The sequence below is a fragment of the Peromyscus maniculatus genome, chromosome 3 (genome assembly GCF_049852395.1).
Source record: "Peromyscus maniculatus bairdii isolate BWxNUB_F1_BW_parent chromosome 3, HU_Pman_BW_mat_3.1, whole genome shotgun sequence".
NCBI lineage: Eukaryota > Metazoa > Chordata > Mammalia > Rodentia > Cricetidae > Peromyscus > Peromyscus maniculatus.
Window position 1 is genome coordinate 28234769 of NC_134854.1, and position 21618 is coordinate 28256386.

The 21618-nt window shown below is 39.5% G+C and overlaps 2 protein-coding genes across 3 annotated transcripts in view; both read left to right on the forward strand.

The window, feature by feature from the left end:
• LOC107402875 (ATP-dependent translocase ABCB1) overlaps positions 1-21618 on the forward strand; it is a 144654-nt gene that overhangs the window by 64613 nt on the left and 58423 nt on the right. The window contains exons 1-4 of one of the 2 annotated variants that reach the window (XM_076566296.1): positions 6868-7050; positions 7471-7541; positions 10996-11044; positions 20822-20981. In XM_076566296.1, the coding sequence (XP_076422411.1) occupies positions 7477-7541; positions 10996-11044; positions 20822-20981 (274 nt within the window). In that variant the 5' untranslated portion in view covers positions 6868-7050; positions 7471-7476. Of the gene's footprint in view, positions 1-6867; positions 7051-7470; positions 7542-10995; positions 11045-20821; positions 20982-21618 lie in introns of those variants that run through there. The other variant, XM_076566297.1, reaches the window with a different exon arrangement.
• Positions 1-21618, forward strand: part of LOC102911743 (multidrug resistance protein 2) — a 259280-nt gene that overhangs the window by 64608 nt on the left and 173054 nt on the right. The gene's annotated exons all lie outside the window — the stretch shown is intronic.

A 21618-nucleotide genomic window follows, 5' to 3' on the forward strand; every position in this document is an offset into this window, starting at 1 on the left:
ATACTCTAGAATATTTTACAACATATGATTGCCAGGATAAAACATACAGGATCATTATGTTAAAATAGTAACAAATCTAAGAGAAATCTAGGTCAAACAGATAGATTCTGGACTGGTCAGTCTCAAAAGCTGAGTTGTTTTTCTGTGTTTTTAGTATGTCATGGATACTCATTCATGTAAGATGTGCCCTTACCTTTATGCCCATGGTGGCAAGTGATTGCCCACGATGCAACTAGAAAGGAAAAGTGATTTTCCACCAAATATAAATGTGAGAATTTACATATATTTCTACTAGCTCTGTAAGTCTTGGTATGTCTTTAGGTAAGCATTCTACTTATCTAGAACACTTAGAATCATGAATCAGCACACAAGGCATTCTCTTGATTTATGTTCCACAGAACATCAATGACTATATGAGACTGCACAACACTGACACCTAGACTAAGGCCCACACCCTCACCCCAGACTGCCAGCAATCACACATTCCTTTTAGAGACTAGGACAACACCTCTCTGGGTTTAGTTGCCTGTCTTACCAGGCTCCAAGGCCACCTGGAGTATTGAGTCATCCAGTAATTAACTCAGAAACCTACTCATCAAACTATTTTAATATACAATATTTTATTCACTGGCCAGCCAAATTTTACTTTGGACAATAACAACTGCTTTTCAAGATAATTTGAAGTCTTCATGATATTGAATATATGGGTTACAAAGTTTCAATTTTTTTTTTTTTTTTTTTGGTTTTTCGAGACAGGGTTTCTCTGTGTAGCTTTGCGCCTCTCCTGGGACTCACTTGGTAGCCCAGGCTGGCCTCGAACTCACAGAGATCCACCTGGCTCTGCCTCCCGAGTGCTGGGATTAAAGGCGTGCGCCACCACCGCCCGGCTCAAAGTTTCAATTTTTGTGTGATACTTGACTCAAATTTCAATCATTTCAGGATCTTAATTCCTTCTTTAAAATGAAAAAAAAAACATAGTCTATATCAAGATTAAATTAAGAAAATACTCAACTTAGTGGTCAGTATTATTAACATTTTTACTTCCTTTTCTCCAGTGCAATAGACACTCCTCTGAGGACAAAGACTTACAGCCTGGTTTGGTTGCATATGCCTGTAGGCCCAGAGCTCAGGGAGTAGAGGCAGATGGATTTCTGAGTTCAAGGCTAGCATGGTCTACAGAGAGACTTCTGGGACAGCCAGGGCTATACAGAGAAACCCTGTCTCCAAAAAACAACAACAAAAACCCCAAAAACTTACTTTTCCTTATAGCCAGATTATTCACTGCAATTAACCAATGAATATGTGTTAAATTTTTGTAGTTATAAAGTTCTTACATCTGTGATGAGGGAATCACCTATAGCATGCTATGAAAAAGTTAAAATGTGTTATGAAGTTATAAATTGAAAACAGTTCCTTCATTAAACATCATTTCTCAATTTTTTATACCATATAAAATGATGTAAACCAAAGAATATAGATGTGCTTTAAGCATTACAAAATAAAAGCTATAATATATTATTTTATTCATGTTCTCAACAAGGAATCTTTCAAGAATGTCAAATGATAGTGATCATGTTCTCCCACTATCTCTGCAATATTATTCTAAAGTGTAGAATGATGACTGAAACATAGGTGACCAGTAGGATATAGAGAAAGGAAAACAAGAGGAGACTCACAGCACTTCAGTTGTTCCTTAATTTGGTAAATACTCAATGAGTTCCTACTATATGCTTCCTGTGCTGAAAAACAGAAATGGATAAAACAGAGATGGTCTGCCCTTACAAAGCTCATAATTCAATAGGAAAGATCCTTTTTGTAATGATAGAAGTGCAATTTGTGATAAATGTAGTAGGAGAGAGAAGTACAAGGTACTTCATGAATTGGGAGCTATCAGTTGGACCAAACCTATTTGAGTACAGGGAACATTTCCCTAGAGAAGCAAGTTTTCAACAAAGCCTGAAGAATGAATCCCTATTTGCCAGTTGACAAGGCCAAGGATGCAACTCTCCCCCTCCCCACTCCTCAGTGTGTGTGTGTGTGTGTGTGTGTGTGTGTGTGTGTGTGTGTGTGTGTGTACAAGAGTGCATATGCTGAGTCACAGGAAAGAAGAGGAAGATGGTGTCAGAAGAGAAGATAGCAATAGCAAAGTACAGAGCAAAACTCCAAATATTTGGTTGGATCTTGAAAGGTGAGAGATGGACTGAGGCTAGAGAGCCAAGAAGAAGCCAGGTCAAATAGAGCTTTGGAATTTAACCTGAGAACAAGGAACCATTGCTCAAGGAGCATGATATTGTATTGTATGTATTTTATAAATAACTTCCACTATTGTGTAGAAAAAGAATTAGAAGACTAAAGGGGATATATAAAAAGAAGTATTATGTTTTTCCTGTTTTAGTACTGGATTTCACTGTGTAGTTGACTGGAACTCCAGATGCTCCTGCCTCTAGCTCCTACACGCTGGAATTATAGGCATATGTTACCATCTCTAGCTATGATACTCTTAAAGTAGCCTAAAAGAACATGGTGGTTATAATGGTTAGGACAATTAGTACCATTATTTAAAAAGATAATGGATTCTAACTGGATGTACAGAGTAAGGAAGAAAGAGGAGTCAAGGATCCTGACACCAGATAGATGATGGCGTCATGTGCTTATGGGTGCATGCTAAAAGGGAAGCACAGTTTGGGACAGAATTAAGAGTCATCTTTGGGTAGGTTCAATGCTTGAATGCCATTATGCCACCCAAGCAGCAAATTCCACCATACAACTTTGTGTGGGAGAGGTGTGCATATACATACATGTGGACATACGTGCAAGTAGCAGGGTGTGTGCACATGTGTGGAATTCGGAGATCAAGGGAACATGTGTGTGCATGCATGTAGAATCCAGAGATCAGGGTTGGGTATTTTCCTAAATTGTTCTCCACCTTATTTGCCGAGACCGAGTCACAGAACCTGAAGCTCGCTGATTCCTCTTGACCAGCTGGCCACCAACCCCAAGAAGCCCTCTTGTCTTCACTCCCCCAGTTCAGGCATGATCGATGCTCGCTCTGTACTTAGCTTTCTTTCGTGAGTGTGGGGATCAACCTCAGGTCCCCATGCTTGCACAGTCAGCATCCCTGACTAAGGCCCCTCTCCAGCCCCATACATCAGAACTTGTACATTGTATTGTTTCAAGCAACAACAAGGTTGATAGAGAATAAGAAAAAAGTTGACTCTAAGGACAACGTGCCAGGTTTGGTGAGAACTATCTGATTGTAATATGCAGTGGTCACATAAAATGGAACAAACATGATAGACTATCAACAGTATAACAAAGCTTTTTTAAAAAACATGAACATACTGCAGTTTGATGTGTGCATACTATGTCAAACAATAGAGACTTCACACTCAAGTAGTTGGCAGAATTACAGAATTCCCCTCTTGGAAAGATAAGAATCAGAATTTATCTATGACCTCAAGACAGTCACAGAATAAATTATAGGTTTTATAATTTATTTTAGAGTACTGTAGTTAACATCATCCTTTTTTTTTTTTTTGGTTTTTCGAGACAGGGTTTCTCTGTGTAGCTTTGTGCCTTTCCTGGAACTCACTTGGTAGCCCAGGCTGGCCTCGAACTCACAGAGATCCTCCTGGTTCAGCCTCCCGAGTGCTAAAGATAACTCAAGCAGCTAATCTACTAGTCCAACTTCAGTAAGCTGTTGTTAACTAATACCTAAGCAAGGGTATTTTTTAATAAGAAGATATGTAATCTTTATGTGAACCACAAATAACAAACAATCCATCCTCAGGTAAAATACTGGTAATTATCAAGTTAAAATCAAGGCTAATTAGGAGTAGGTGAAGGGTAGAAATTGTCTCTGCCCAGAGTACATTAATAAATCACTTAATTTTACATTGAGTTACTTTATTGTGACCACCATTCTACTTGAGCTGTGACTGTTACATTATAGGCTAAAAGACAACAGGACAACATCTTTGGAAATTACCAAATTTAAAAGTTTAGCTTTTTAAAATAAAAAATTATATTTATTTGTTTGTTTGTGAGCATGCGTACAGAGGTCAAAGGTAATGGGCTGGAGTTGTTCTCTTCTTCATCATGTGTGTTCTGGGAGTTCCACTCACTTTCTCAGCTTTGATGGAAAGAGCCTTTGCCCAGCCAAGAGTTTGCATTGTTCTAATGCAGGACTTTAAGAAGCAGTCTAGAGGTAATGTGAGTTGGGGTACAGTCATCCCATGTCCTTGTCACTTAGTCATATGTCTTTCACACATAAAAATCAGTTACACATAAATGGGTGGACACTGTAACATTGTGCATCCTTTATTGTTAGCAGAAGTAAATCATTTACTTTGCACTGGGATCCTATGATAGTCTTTCTGTCTCAAGTCAAATAAGTTCATCAAGGTGAATATTGCTCCTCTTTCAGGATATATTAAATTTAGACTCAAAGTAGATAAACAGAAGAGCTAGGAGAAGAAGAAATTTATTTCTACAGAAATCAAGGAAAGAGACACAATTTACAAGAGGGCCATGAGCAGAACTTGAATAATTAGAAATCTTGAGAGAATGCGTGTTAGTTTTCCATCATTGTGATGAACTATCTCAGAGAAGCAGTCAAAGGAGAAAAGGTTTATTTTGATACATGATTTCAGAGATGTCAGTCCACAGGCTAGGCAGAAGTGGACACCATGGCTGGGACTACATGGTACAGCACCGGTGTTCACATCATGGCAGTTAGGAAACAAGGGGGGCAGTGAGGGGAGTCTAGGACAGAGCATAATTTCTGAGGACAGACCACCAAGGACCTCCCTGGAACTAAGTCCCACCTTCCAAATTCCAGTTAAATCCCAATAGTCCAGCAGAGTAGGAATCCTTCAGTGGATTCGGTCAGAGCTCCATGATCCAACCAGTTCCCAAAGCCCAACCTCTAAATCCTACTGTATTGGGTCCAAGCCTTCAACACAGAAAGATTTACATGTAAGAAAACACAGGGTGGAAAAAGACAATAGCAAGTCACCTGAGAGGTACAGTGAATTGGCTGAAATGAAATGAACGTGCCTGTGTCGGGGGAGATGGTCTGAAGAGGTGAAATAGAAGAGTAGAGAGAATACTATGTTACAATCCTTAAAACCTAATAAATTCTAAGATGGAATGTAGTTGATGGCAGAGGGCCACTGCAGCATTTCTAAAGTTGAACCATAAGGTGAAAAGTTTCATGGGTCTAAAAAAGGTAGGGTAGAAATGTATTATAGTCATGTTCTAGAGTGTAGTGTAGTTAAGTGTTGTGGTACATGTCTGTAATCCAAGTCCAGAGACTAAAGCTGTGATATTGAAAGTTCAAGGCCAATCTGGATATATATATTGATACACTGTCCACCTACCCACCAAAACAATAAGGAAGGAAAGAAAAGAGGGATAGTTATTACAATACTTCCAAGTTCTGGGTTTGATGCTTATCAGCTATGTGGTTTTTTAGCAAATAATGTAGACCTGTTTCCTTCACTGGGAACTAAGAATAGCAATAATAATAATAATAACAACAACAGCTTCATCAGTTCTTGGGAGGATTAAATGAGTTTATCCTTCTGAAGCACTTAGTGCAGTTTCTCGTGTATGACCAGTGCTTAAGAAACGCTAGTTACTACTGTTCCTTAAGTGTGCACAGCACCGAATATAGGAGAGATGCAGTCTCTCTAGTTGGAAGAGTAAAGACAGAGCAGAAGCATAACCAAGACTAGAAATGCTGAGGATGAGCTGAGGATGAACCTGAGGGTGTACATTTGCCCCAGGTAGACTACGGTGCTGTCCATGAGCGCAGCCAATTAGAAAGAGAAAAACAAAAGGAACAAAAAACTAGTGACCTATTAGAAAGTCTGTAACAATATTAGTTTAAAAAAAATCAGTAACATGTACCCTCCTAAAAGAGTCAAAGCAAGGGCATTTTTGGGTAGAAGGGGGAAATGGCTTTTAAATATATTAAAAGAAGAAGTTACACTTTCACATTCTGCAGAAACAATGGCAGGCTTTGCTTGCTCTCAACACTTGCAGCAAGTCCAGAGACGACTTGAGTCAAATAATGCAAATTAGAGGTTACAAACAACTACTTTCCTTATGTTTTACAAAAGAAGGAAGCACTCAAGGGATTTAAAACTGCTCTGTGAATTTGTATTGGGAAGACTGCATTTATTTACTTCTGGTCGGTTTGAAGAAAATCACAGGAAGAATATAAAATGTAAACACTGAAAGAAATAGCGACTAAAGTAATGCGTTAAAAGTTGCGTTCAATAATCCAAATTGAACTGTAAGAATCTCAAATGCCCTGGAGGGACATGGACATTGTTTTGATAGCTAACAGTTCAAAATACTACATATTTTTAAATACCATTTCTACACCGAAATGATCCATTTATAAATTGGAAAATTATATAATGGAAATCTGTTTTATTTTATTTTTTAAATAAAAGAGATAAGCCGATGTACCTGAGAAACTGAAACATACTAAAGAAAAGCTCCTGCACAGGGATTCTCTTCAAGGAAGGGAACTAGGCAGCGTCTGCACCCATTCTTTAATTGACTATTAGACGTTATGCATAGAATGTGTCACGTGCAGAAGGCCAAGTGCAGATCTACACACACTCAACTAACTCTATATATGGACGCATGTGTGGCCTTGTAGAAAAGCGACTCTTAGAAGTGTGTCTCTGATGATTCGGGGTATGTGAGTTTGTCAACTCGACCTTTGCGAGGGAAAACCAGACAGTGCGTTTCATCTAGAAGTCCAACCTGTTTCGCAATTTCTCCTGCAATAATCCTTGAGTCAAGCTGGGCCTGGAGCTGTTTAACCTCCTGGTCAAGCTCTCTGACTGGGCGGGACTTCGCCTGGGCGTAGGTTGAGCACACCAAGTGTACTCTCCTGTCCTCAGAAAACCCAGGCTCAGTCAAGCAGCGGTTTGCAGGAGCTTCTGCCAGCATCTTCCCAAGCTCCGCTAAACTCGGGGTCGCTTCTTCCAAATTCCACGTCTTGGCGGACTTTGTGAAGAAAAGCTGAAGGTACAGACATGAGAGGTGGACAGTTTCCCGGAAGGGTCGGCTGCTCGGGATGCCCGAGTCTGGTCCAGGGGGCAGGGGCCACGGAAGTCCGTGGAGACCAAGTGGCGACAGCCCCAGTCGCTCCGGGAGTCCCCGAGCTGGTGTTTTCGGCGCCAGCCCCGCGCTGTGGATCCTGCTGCCCAGCTCCGAGCAGGGCGGGCCGGCAGGATCCAGAGCCCAGCACCCGGTCCACGTGGGTGACCCGGGAGCTCCGCGGATCCCCGGGGTGAGTTACCTCCAGGCCCGGTCCTGTGAGCACCAGGGCGGGGCTCCTCCTCCCCGCTGGGCTCCCCGCTGGGCTCCCCGCGGGGCAGTGAGGTCAGCCTAGGCTCTGGACCCCGCGGGCATGTATTTGGCTGATGAACTGTGTTTTCTCCCCAGGTCGTGATGGAGCTTGAAGAAGACCTTAACGGAGGAGCAGACAAGAACTTCTCGAAGATGGGCAAAAAGAGGTAGCCAGATTGTTTCACTTTCGTACTTGACATGTCTTGTACATTTGAGCAATTAGTTTGTAGCCTCCAGCACCGCACTAAATGAATAGTGGTTATTTCAGCCTTCAGAAACGTAAACCAGCTACTGGAAGGAATTTGCCTGCTTGGAGCAGTCCTTCAGATGTGTGTGACTGAGCGAGGCTCGGAGGCTCCTGTTCAGCCTCTATACCAGCCAGCCATGGCTCACACCTTGTTAGTTTTACAACCTCAGTTTTATGAGCACTGTTGATCGCTCATACATCTGAACCACATGCTGCTTGGACTCTGCTGTGGTCCATTATCTTGCTTCTGATAAAGCAACTCCGTAGATATCGCCTGTTTGTGGCAGAGGAAGAAAGGCAAAAATTACTTTTGGTTTATCTCTCAATGGCTGTTTCTGTATAAAATGATTGTATTAGCACAGAAAGAAAGAAGTCGTATCTTGCATTCAAAATTCTACAAATTAATGTTGCCAGTCTAGAACCTACTTATAAACTACCATAGGCAGTCTTCAGTCCCCATAATACCCTTATTGTTGTCCTACCTCTATGTCTAACCTAACATTCCTATGACTGTGTATGTATTAACCGAACAGATCTCAAGCTTCTATTAACCCACAAGTTAGAATGTCAGATAACATCTGAGACCAATAACTTGCTTGCCTGATGAACTCACCGAACACATCTAAGTGTGCTGATTTATGACATTATAATTCATTTTCAGTCCACCAGAAGGTAGAATAGAAATAAGCTCTCTTTGTGACATACCTGGTTTCTAAATACCATTGCTCACTACATACCTCCGTCTGGGCTTGGTCTGAAGCAGACACAACCATGGGACACTTCTGTCCTTTAAGAAAAGCCAGTGTCACAACAAAAGGGGGATTCTAGATTAAGAGATCCTAAAGAAACATGGCCAACCAATGTGTTGTGTGAGCTCTGACTAAATCAGAGTTCAGTAAAGAAGAAAGAAAGCACACTTAGGAGCTTTGTGGTTGGATTTTAAATAATCTCAAAATTAAGGTTAAGTTTCTTAGGTATAATAATGATAGTGGAATATATGAATACTGTAATATTTGTAGCTTAATAGTTCTACAGAATATTAACAATTGATAACATATTCTTTGTATGGATAAATATTGTCAAATATTAGTAATTTATTAATCTAGGTGAATTATATACTAACCTTTATACTTTCCTGTTTATTTCATATTTCAATAATAAAAACTTTAAATAAACAAGGAAGACACATAGTAGAAGGAAAGTAGCCTACTTTTGCCTTTTTTTTTAAAAAGTAGTTTGCCGGGCATGGTGGTGCATGCCTTTAATTCCAGCCTCATCTACAGACTAGTTCCAGGACAGTCAGGACTACACAGAGAATAGTTTAAAGAATTGCATCCATACACAAATACTTGACATTTGAGTAAATATGAGGCCATGTGGAAGGGAATGGGGGTGTCCAGTCCTGCATAGATCTTCATTTTGGTATTAGTGCCATCTTTTCCTACAGTTCTTCATCAAACAGAATTTGTTTGTTCGTTTGTTTAACAGTTCTTATGGAACTGCTCGTCACCACCGATTTCAATCTGTTCTCAATCTTATGTTTTATAAGGATCATAAAGAAGCAATTATTTTTGTTGACAGAAAATGGTGGACTAATAATAGTACTACCTGAATTATATGCATTTGCATATATTCTTCACAAAAAAAAATGATGTGTTGGTTTTTTGTTTGTTTGTTTCATGGTATTGTTATTCAACACCAAGGCCCTGAACATTCTATACAAGTGCTCTAAAATGATGGTTGGCACTTCTGTAAAGATCGGTTGTGCTGATGGGATAGAGAATAATCTAGTAGGGCTGACAATTGGTATAAAAGTACATTTTCAAGCCATACAGTATCTTAAAAGTCAGAGGAAGTATCCTACAGCTTGGAGCTTATCCCCGTGACTCGGAAGTTTAAATCTTGGGTTTTGTTTCAGCTGTGGGACTTTACTCTTCTGCAATTTTCTCATCCCTGAAAGAAAGATAAAGTTTGCCTTCCTCAGAATTGTTTACAAATTGCATGGGGGAATGCTTACTTAGTGCCTGGGATATTAGTATAACATCTCCAAATAGCCTCAGTTTAGAGAATGGGAGCTTAAAAAGCATAGAACTAAGACTCTGCCATTTATGGTTATTGTCCTCTTCATATTGTGGATTCTGGGATACTGAATGAGCCTGCACTGAGAATGAAGTGGAACCAAAGATGTCTGTTTAATAAAACTTCTTCATTTAACGAAAATGAAGATATTTGTGTATAGTACATCCGTTGTCCATCTACATTAAGCCAAGTGCAAGCAACCTCTGACCTTTTTCTTTAGAAAGCTTTTTCTTGGCACTGGGAAGATGGTTCCGTCTGTAAAACGCTTGCCATGAAAGCACAAGGACCTGAGTTCTAACCACAAAAACCCACATTGAAAAAGGCAGGCGCCATCTGTGCCTGAGGTCCTAAGGGTTGGTGACCAGTGGAGCCAAATTAGCAAGAGCCAAATTCAGAGAGTGTCTGAAACGTAAAGTGGAGAGTGGTTGTGAATGGTATTGAATCTGGACTTTTTTAAAATGCCATTTGGTCCAAAGGAAACATACAAATTGACTTTTTGAACTTAAAAATTCATGTAAAAATAAGGCTTTCTGTTCTAACAGTGTTGCTACATAGGAACAATGAGACTTGGTATGGTTAGTTTGCCTTTAATCTTAGGTGGCGGTTATGTATAGTGAAAATGGGTTAATCATTTGCATCTGGGCTCAAAATAAGAATTGACCCTGTATGTCCAAGGATAGCTTTTTGAGTGTTTACAGAGCATCTTTTCTAGATTGAATTTCTTTCTATAATGGTTCACTTAGTGCTGCAGATAACCTTTCACAATTAGATTTTCTCCTAGGCTGATTGAATTACTCTGTGTCTTAGGCTAGTTGTGTTCAGCATCTGAGCATCACTGTGCTCTATTCGGAAAGAGCAACATTCAGTCTATAGATAGGATGCCTATCACCACGATTACTCAGATGACAATCAAGGTGGTCGATACTAAAAGCATGAATAATTTTTTAATTGGAATAAAAAAGCAAAACCTTCCTTTTAGTGCGTGCTTTTCTCATTGTAAAAAGTATGTGTGTATGTATACACAATGTGAAAAATTAAGAAATATCTAAGGTACAAAGAATGTATTTATATAAAAATTCTAATTCTCATCAATAACAGCACACTGATAGATTTCCAAGATATATGCAAACATATTTACATGTAAACACATAAATATCATACTATTATGTTTTTGTTGACTAATATAGACATGAATTTTATCTTGCTGTTTAACAAAACTCTGTAAATTGATTTATTAATTGTAAGGTTTTGTATAGTTTTTAAAGTTTTGTGTAATTATTCTGCTGTATTTTCAGTAAAAAGGAGAAGAAAGAAAAGAAACCAGTGGTCAGTGTGTTTACAATGGTGAGTTTTGAATGTATTACTAAAATCCTTTCATATTTATCTCCTCCTTTTGTCCCCTAGACAAGAGCTAAATCATCTGTTATAGTATTTCCTTGGAGACTATCGTAATGAGGAGGTAAAGCTAGAATAAAGTTCTCCTATTTTCAAGGGAAAGCTGTTTATAATTTGATGTTTGAATTGTGGTTCAGTAAGCACACCTTCCTGCCTAAATTTCAGTATTCGCTTTGTGAGTTAGGTCTCTTTGATCTATGGCCTCCATAGACAGCTTTCCTCCTCATGATCTCTGCCATCTGGATATGAGACACGGGTACATTGCATGACATTTTTAATGTCCCTTATATCCTGGCAGAGTCAAAGTCCCAAATACATATAATAATAAAAGGTAGCAATGGTTTATTTATTACTCTGATTTAGCATATGCCATTATTCTTCTGTGCTGAATAGTTGAAAATGGAAAACTTGAAAAATTATGTAACTATTTAGTTTTCTGGTTGCATACTAGTTGTTTGAAAACATTTTAAAAAACTCACTTGGAATATGACAGGAATTTTATAGGTGTGGCTTGTTTTAAATGATCTCTGTTTCCTTGAACACTTCCTTTTTTCTAAGGGTCCATGCACATTTACATGAACTGTTCCAGACACCAGAACCTGGGAGAATGCTCAACCAACTGAGTCTTGCAGCACTCTCCTTATAACTCACCCTTTCCACACTAGACCTGTCAGGGAGTGTGGAAGACTGGAAGAGTACCATGTAAAGTGCATCTTTGAATATTTAATATAAAGTAGATTTAGGTAGGAAAACAGTTTCACACCTAGCACTGAAGACTCTGGTTATCTTAGACCATCGACATCTTCCGCTGCTTACATGTTTCTTGCCATGGCTCCTTTTATTACACATCTCCACCCCTCTTTTTGCCCTTGTCATTATTATTGCTGGTGGTTTTAATTTGAGATAAGAGCTCAAGTATCTCGGTTTCTAACTCCCTGTGTAGTTGAGGATGACCTTGAATTCATGATCCTCCTGTCTCTACCTCCAGAGTGCTGAGATTGGGAGAATACAGCACAGGTCATCACAGAAATAATTCTTGAATGACCAAATGACAGCTTTTTTTGGTTTAGATTTTATTCTTCTTTTTAAAGATTTCATTCTTATACTTTTGCATAGGAGGAAATATGTTAAAGTTGGATTCATTCTTGAAATTTAATTTATGTAGTTACTTTGATATCAACATAGTTCTCTCTATTTGTTTAGGTTTTTGTTGTCCTATTTGTTCTGTCTGGTGGCAGGGATCCACTCAGGCCTTTTGTGCATGCTGAGCATACACTACCAGGAAGTTCTGTCTTTATCCCCGTAGTTTACTTCTTGTGGTTTATAGGTTATAATTTCTTAAAGACTTGAGAGTTTTATATTTGAGAAAATGTACCCTAACTACTATATAGAGTTAGTGCTATCAATATTGAATTCAATCCACACTGAGAGAGAGAGAGAGACAGACAGACAGAGACAGATACACATACAGACACACAAATATAGAGTTTGAATGTGAAGTAGCAATAATCTCACATGTATAGCAATATGTACTAGACATTGTTATAATTACTTCCCAGACAAACTCATTTAATCCTTAAGCATTTTCTTGGCCCCAAATACCTAGTAAGGTGAGGATAAAAGGAAGGTACTCTAAGCCTTTTCAAGAAGTGCTGTACTTCTTAGGTGTTGTTCTAGTTACACTGATGAAAAGCAACATGTGGAAGAAAAGATTTATTTCATATTTTAGCTTATAGTCCATCACTGAGGGAAGACATAGTAGGAGCGTGAAGCAGAAGCCGTGTTGGAAAGTTGCTTACTGGCTTGCTCCTAGTTCATATACTTTTCTTACAGCCTAGACCCACCTGTCTAGGGATGGTGCCTCTCACAGTGGGCTGAGTCTTCCTATATCAATTAGCCATCATGAAGTTGCTCTACAGATATGTTCATAGGCCAGTCCCACTGAGGCAGTTCTACAGTTCAGTTCCCTCTTCTTGGATAAGTCAGGCTGACAACCAAAATTAGCCAATACAGTCATCCTTCTCTTGTCCCAAAGAACTGATGTAGAAAACTGAACCCTAACCTCTATATAAAACCTACAAACATAGGGATCTAATCAGAAGCGTTTAGGGTAAAATTCTAATACTACTGCAATGCTTGGTAGTAGTTTCTAGGTAAAAGTAAAGCGTGTGTGTTGGGGATTTCAAAGGACTCTGAGTCTAATGACTTATTAGGGTGACTCAGAACTCAGGATGTTGCCATACTCACAGCTAAGATTGAGTAATGTACTCAGCAATAATCCCATCTTAGATAAACCTCATTGGCTATGATGTTACCTCTCTGAAAAGCTGCAGTTAAGATTTATTATAGCAAAAGAATGCAAAGCAAAACAGTAATGGCAAAAGTCACATGGAGTGAGGTTCAGAAGAAATCAGACACAAGCTCCCAGAGTCACCTACTCAAAACACCCTTTTCCCAGCAAGGAGTTGTCAGCTGTAACAGCAACAGTGCCAAGGTTTTCACTGGGGGCTGACTATTAAGGAACCCTCTATCTAGTGGGTACCAAAATTGTAGATTCATAAGGAAAGCAAATCATTCAGCGTAATCCACACTGCAAATTGGCCACAGTTATCAATTTCAATGATAGAACCTTCCCAGATCCACGTTCTAGATGCCAGCCAAGCACCAATCATCCAAGTAGTTTTTTCTAAGTATTTCTGGACTCTTTCTGATCCCAGAGTTAATTTATGTTTACTAGGAGAACTTACAAGTCTGGAGAGAATAGTTACAGAGTTTAACAACTCACTCAAAATTTATACTAGGTTTCACTTTATGTCAGGCTTCATTTTAGTCTTTTCAGAAACACAAATGTAGAATAGACTTGAAATCAAGTGGGGAAACTGGGAAAGTGGAAGTAAGTAAAAGCAGGAAAAACCTAAGTTGTCTGCAGTTCCTACAAAGCAAACTCCTCAAAGATTACACACTCTCTTATCATTTGTGGCAGATTTAACTCAAAGCTAGGTTGTGCATCATATTAGTCCCCATTGTTCTGAACAGACAATGCATTGTTCGGTTTCAGTTTGTGCTGGTCAAGCTCCTCTTATCCTTATGCATTGCTGGGCAAAATGCACACTTAAGAAATTAAGTACTGCAGGGCAGTGGTGACACACGCCTTTAATCCCAGCACTCGGGAGGCAGAGGCAGGCGGATCTCTGTGAGTTAGAGGCCAGCCTGGGCTACAGAGTGAGTTCCAGGAAAGGCACAAAGCTACACAGAGAACCCTGTCTCAAAATAACAAAACAAAACAAAAAAGAAAAAAGAAAGAAAGAAAGAAAGAAAGAAAGAAAGAAAGAAAGAAAGAAAGAAAGAAAGAAAGAAAGAAAGAAAGTTCAGTACTGAACTGTAAGTCAATGTCACCTGTTATAATGGAAGGCCCAACTTTTGTCCAGTTATGCAAGCAGATGATTACTTTTAAAAACTGTAATTGTTTATGACAGCTTATGATTGGTTAAAATGTAACCTCCCTGAAGCTGAAGAGTTCTTTGTTAATGCTGTTATCTTATGACCATCTGGTCATTGAAGACTTTGCCGCCTGGCTTAGCATCTTCCTTTCCAATCCTGACCCTCTTACTCACTCTGTGACTTTTATTGTTGTATGAATAACCACTCCTTGACCTTTATAACATTAACCATCTTGCAAACCTACCTGAATTTGGATCTGTTCACTCTGTTTTTCATGTTAAAACACTGATGCCCAGTTTATGTGGCGTGTTTGTTTAGGCAAAGTCTTACTGTGTAGTCCAGGCTGGCTTGAAACTAACTCATATTCCTCCTTCCTTAGGAGAGGTAATGTGATTAGCCACCACACCCGGCCCGGTTCTTACAACACATCACTTACTTGGACTTTGGTTCTCACCTATTTGCCCTTTCTAGGCCCGGCATAGCTATTATCGTCCTCTTTCTTCCATATCCCCATCTGTGTGAGTGGAATTTGCTACATTGTCAAGTCTCTTCCATCTTTGTTGCTCGAATGTTTTGGGATTTGGTTTCCACTCCTACCACTTACTTAATTTAGTGGACATTTGAAAACTCTGTCTGACCTCGAAGCTGCCCTTGTCACTGGCCACCAAATTGTATCTGTGATGATAAGGTGTGGTTTCTTCCCACCTCTGGCTTCTGGAGTCACCTTTGCCTTCTAGGAGTTTCTCAATCCTTTATCCCCTGAATCACTGACGATGATGGCATTCATCTGCTTCTACACAGACATTTTCAAATTATGTTTTGATCCGCAAACAGAACCTTCTTCCTCATTTCTCGGTCTTCTCTGCCCTTACAATGATGTTCCTTACCAACTGATAACATTCCTCTTGTGCCAGCTTCGTTTACCTACGCTCCAGTCATGCTTCTATTTTAGTAACCTTGTAAGCCCAGACTCGACAGTCTTTGACTCAGTTACAACATCCCCACCCATCCTCTTCCTTTGTCAATTACTCTAGGGTGAGGACCTTGGTCCTCTCCTCCTAAGACAGCATCTGTCTATGATGTCATAAGCTCAAATATACCAGTTTCAATTACAGTTTCTGATTCTTTCTAAGGAGAGCTTGCTCCTTTATTGTCTCTCTTTTGGCACTGCGATTCATTTTTAGTGCTACCACAGAAAAATACCACTAGATAGGTTGAAGACAAACAAATGTATGCTTTTCCGGTTCTGGAGTGAACTAAAATCAAGGCATCAGGAGGCTTGCACTCCTTCTGGAGGTTCGTTGGAATGTGCTTCCTTCCCATTTTGAACTTCTAGGGTGCAATTACATCTCTGTGTCCCCTCCTTGTGTCCCTCTAGCCTCTGAACACCCTCCTGCCTTGGAAGCACCTCTGTGATCACAGTGGGTCTACCTGGATGCCCCAGGATAATCTTCCCAAATCCATAACACCTTCGGTCTCTTTTATCACATCAGACAAAGCAAGAAAGCATCTTCACAGACAGGGTCCCAGGGTTAGACTCCACACATGTTAGGAGTGACATTCAGTTGTCTCTCAGCCTTAGCAAGGCTTTATTCTCTCAGCCACTCTTTCTTCTGGCATCTGTGCTCCACTTTGGTTCTTCTCAACACCTACCAGTCAGAGTCATATAGGAACATCAGTCCCTCCCTTCAAATGTTCTACAGCCTTTCTTCTCTGCTTAAGGGTTGTAATGCTTTTTCATTTTTCCTTAAGGGAAATTTTGGAGTGAAAAAAACAAGCCATTTTCTAATACACAAACCACTTATGGTATGGCCTGTCTTATTTATGAATTGACCACAGAAAGATCTTCCGCCCTCTCTGTTCTTACTGTAGTGTTTGCTCCTTAATGTATACCAGCCTCACATCTACCCAAGCATCTTTGCATGTGCTCTTCTGATCTGAATGCTTTTTTTAGAGATCCCCACATAATAAACTGCATCCTTCCTGTGGCTGTTCCCTGACCTGTCTAAACTCACTGACCTGTCAGTCACCGTCTCAGTCTGAAGTTACAGCCTCTAAATGCTTAACCACTTCCTCACTTCTGACATTTCTTCTTCCTGAATGTGTGCTCATGAGAGTGGGCTGTTTTTACATCTTGTTCCCTTTTGCTCCTCAGAGGTCTAGAACAGTGCCTAGAGACCTAATAGGTACCCAAATACTGAGTGGATAGTGACCGTATCTATTTCTAATTAGCAACTACACACACTGTATGCCTTTTAAGGACGGGTAACCTGTGTTGTCCACTGTTATTGCCAGTACTTAAAACCAAATGTGAATCTTAGTGTATCTTGTTAAAGAAATTTAAAATGTTGAATGAGTGAATGAACCCAGTGATCGCCCTCTCTAACCCAGGGGTCATAGTAAGGTCACATTGCTAATCATGCTGTGAACATTATCTCAATTCCTTTCCTGCCTGTGGCATCCACCTTTTTCCTGGGATGACTCGCCTTCAGCCTTCAATACCAGTCACCTTTGTTTTGTGTTTGTGGCTTACTTTCTCTGTCCTTTCTGCCAGGCTCTAGCCAAATATTTTTCAGTTCCTTTTTATTTTAAAGGCCTTCACCTATAGCCCCCGTGTCTTTCCTCATCAATTGTAAAGTTGAGACATTTGATGGAGGCTTTCATCCTACTCAACATTTTGTTGCTACTTTCCTCATATCTCATTCTTTCTTCCAGAAGTCACAAAGAAATAAGACTCACTTTGTTATGTCTGTTGCTAGAACTCATGCTTGGCTCATTTATTCCAGTCTGAGACGAAGAGAAATACCTCTCCATGCTTTGGAAACAATCTTCTCTTCCCAAGTTTTACTTTGTAAAATTTCAAATATAAAAGGATAGAATGGGAAACTTCAGATTCATACACCCACCATGTATTTCTAATAATTATTAGCATATCTCCATGTCATGTTTCAGTTACAGCCACAAATTTCATGCTTTTTCATATATAGCCTTCTCATTTTATTCATTTCAAAGGGTTTTCTGTAAAACTTTTCCTGAAAATATAATATATTTATCCTATTTAGCAAAATGAGCAATACTTTCTTAATATGATAATTTTTATGTTCAATTTTCCAGATTATCTAATAATTGTGTTTTACAGTTAATTTGTTCAAAATAAGACATTTGATGACATCCTTTGTTGTTTTCTCTTTAGAGTGGCCTGAAAGGGATGCGCCAGTGGCCTGTAGAATGTCCTACCTGCTAGTCTAGCCATGTGACTCCCCTGTGACATCATTGGATTTTATTTTCCATGCTTGGCTTTTCCTATATAGAAATTACACCTGACTGTTCTATTGCATTCATATGAAACATTTTTAGCAAAAAAATTAAATAGGGGAATTTTGTATCTTTTATGACTCATGACTCTAAAAACATCAATATCAAGGTATTCCCCACTGTTTATGTTGTTCTTTGATCACTTGTTTACTGTGATAATGACAGCTCGTGTACCCTCCTCTAGCAATGACAAGGAATCCTACTGCATCCAGGGAATATCTTGCTTCTCTTACTAAGTTTGATTTCTATAATGCTACCCTTTCCCAGGTTACTGCAATAATTACTTCCTGTATTTTGTAGGTTATTATCCCTGTTTACTTCCTATGTTTTTGCCTCTTGTCTCTTTGTCTGGCTTACTCAGGGCATCCTGAAGTAGTCCCACTGACATTGCATCACAATCTACTAGTTACCTTTCCTCTTCCTCTTTTTATCCCAAGGTCAGGAGAAGTTAGCACTCTGTTTCTGTAGCTGTGTGTCCAGGTTTGTCATTACTCCATGCATCCCTTTCTCTTTCTACATGACCTCATCCACTCCTGTGATGACTGCCTCAGGTGGTGAGGGCTTTTCATCCTGGATAAGAAGGCCACCAGCACTCAAGACTTTCCTACGCTCCATCCTTTCAAACACTTGACTCTTCCAGGTCCCCCATCTCCTTGAAGCGTCCCTCTTAGTTAATATGCTTTATTTTTGTGCTTTCATAAATGAGATCTCTAACTTGAGCAACTTTAATCTCCTCAAAGCCCATCTGAATCTATCTTGCTTCTGTTTGCCTTTCTTTCCGGCTAGAATGCCTTCCATCTTGCTTCTAAACATCTGCTTTCCCTTCAAAACTAGGAGGGAGTGCCATTTACTCTGATGGATTTCCACAGGGGAGAGAATGATCATTGGCTCAATTTCATGTCTGCTCTTTACACTTGCTGCCAAAGCATGCGGAATGCACACTGCCTGTACTGTTTGCTCTGTCTTCCTCCTGCCCTTCAAGCTTTCTGAAGTTAGGTATCTTTGGTATACACTCTGCAGCTCACATCTATCATTGAGTGAAATAGTCAGGAATTTGCACACATCACTTCCCTTGTTTTGATTTTGGCCAATGAGAAGTTCTAGAGGTGGAATATTGATGATGGTGATGATGAGTGAAATTTTGCCTATCAATTATCTTATCTTCTTATTCTGAAGAATATGATATTTGATGTATTTAATAGATTCTTTTAAAAAAGATAATTTCTGCTAGGCAGTGGTAGTGTATGCATTTAATCCCAGCACTCAGGAGGCAGAGGCAGGCGGATGGATCTCTGTGAGTTTGAGGCCAGCCTGGTCTACAAAGCGAGTTCTGGGACAGTCAGCATTATACACAGAAACCCTGTCTGGAAAAAAACAAACAAACAAAAAAGATAATTCCTACCTATTTATTCCTCTATATTTTTTTAAGGGAGAAGACAGTTGCTTGCACAAAATAAGGAATGCACTGGCAACATTTAGCCTGTAGTTCAACCAAACATGAAATATGCCCAGTCACTATCCTTTCCTTCGGGGTTTAATTTGTAAAGAAGATGATGTTTTGAAAATTATGCCATTAACCCACACTTAATCTCATTTGGTTACCTTTTTAGTAGCAAGAAATAACTTAAAGACAAATACCTAAGTACTATAATATTTAATATATATATTTTTTATCCCAAGCCTTAGCTTTCACTAATTGTTTCGGCTCCTGCTATGTGCAGTACCTTTCAGTGCTGGCCAGAGCTCTTTCTTCTTGTCTTTCCTTTCAGCTCTTCACTCCACTTCACCATTGCTGAGCATCCTTAGGGTTAGTTCTGTCTCATTCTGAAGTAGATATGAGCTTGAAAGTCTTGGTTTCCGTTTCCGTGTTTTTGTGTTCCCAGATCCCTGGTCTTTACTTTGGTTCCCATTTTGTGCCTAGAGCTAAGAATTTTTACCTGATTTCCTCCCTGTATTAGAAAGCTCTTGACTATAGCTACATGGCTACACATGACAACCCCCTGCTTCCGAGTCTGTCCTGAGGACTCTCACGGGCAGTTTGGTGCTATTGCCTGATCCCTGCTCTTCGTGCTTTCATTTCCTGCTTAGACTTTTTACCTGGCTTCCCTCCCATGATTACAGACATGCTACCTGGAGATAAATGGTACATTATGTGACAACCTTTTTTCTTAGAGATTATCTACAGACTCTTGCAGTTAGCTTGGTACTTTCTATTTTCATTTTCTCGTACTTTTTTTCTTTCAGTCCTTCACCAGTTTCTTGAGTCATTCTGCCCCTAGACAGACCCTGGGATTACTTACCCTTTCTTATGATATTTATCCTCCATCACTTTTTGGGTTCAGATAAGCCTTGCTTTCTTCTTGTATCTTGCCTATGATTAGAGAAATGGTACTAATCTGTAGTAGTCATTCAGTATGACCATATTTTACCTCTTAGAGAAAAATGTTCTTGGAAAATATTCATCCAAGTAATTATTTTTCTTTTTCAAATATGTTGACGCTACTTTACAGATATAATACTACCATTTTGCAACAGCTCTTTAATCAAAAACAATTTTAAAAATTAGTAAAATGTTTCCTCTCTGGTGTCTTCAAGAGGCCTTTGGCATTCAGGACTTTTTCCATGAACTAAAAAGTGGTCTCTAGTCTTAGAAACTGAAGCAATAGTCCTGATATCTCTGATATCATCTCTTGAGCAACTTTTATAGTTCTCCCATATAAAAGGAGAAGACAGACTATTCAAATATGAAGAATTAAGACAGAACTCAATAAAGAATCAAATGCCCATTTTCTTTTTAATCAAGCTATTGCAGTAAGAGGGTAGAGGGCAAAGAGGCAAAGTCAAGAGGGTAGCTTAGACTAGTAGCCAGTAGTCTGAAAAAAAGTTTGGATTTGAAAGAGGCTTTGGAGGTAGAGGGAAACATCCATAGAAATTACCCATGCCCATGCTCCTATTTTCTTCTCTTTGTAGTTTCGCTATGCAGGTTGGCTGGACAAGTTGTACATGCTGGTGGGAACTCTTGCTGCTATTATCCATGGAATTGCACTCCCACTTATGATGCTGGTGTTTGGAGACATGACAGACAGCTTTGCAAATGTAGGAAACTTCCAGCCAAACACTACTAATCTAAGTAAGTATTGTTTGTGGTACTGATTGTGTTGGAAACTTGCAAAAATCACTAACCTAAAGTAATTCTTTGTGGGGTCTTAATAAGGGTACACTACTGTGTTTAGTGGTCCAGGTGGTAGAGTGTGTGGACTCCAGCTCATCCCTGTAGCGAGCTTCAGAAGATGATACAAGCATTAGAGTAACCAGTGAAAGCGCTGACAGAGATATGTAGAAATAGAGGGGGACCTCTGAAGTAAGAAATATGCCATAAAGCCTCAGGGATAAGTACACAAATCTCATCAGGTCTTTGAGTGGAAAGCTGGGATCATTAGTGAGGCTGTGACAGATTGACTGTGGGTGAAAGAGAAAATTCTAGAATGATTCTAAAGCATTTAGCCTGAGAAACTAGAAGAACATAATCATTTTAAATAAGGTGAGAAAGGTGGGAGTCCAGTAGATTTTAGCAGGAGCAAATACCAGCAATTGTGTTTTGTATATTCTTACAGGTTAGGCTTTCTGGGAGCAAATCCAGGAATGGAGAAATGGGACCAAGAAAAATATAAAGAGGTTTGTTAGAAAGGATTTGTGAGAAAGGGTGAGAGCCGGTGCTCAGGAAATGTTTGCATAAGATAGGTGCAACTGTTATCCTCAAAAACAGG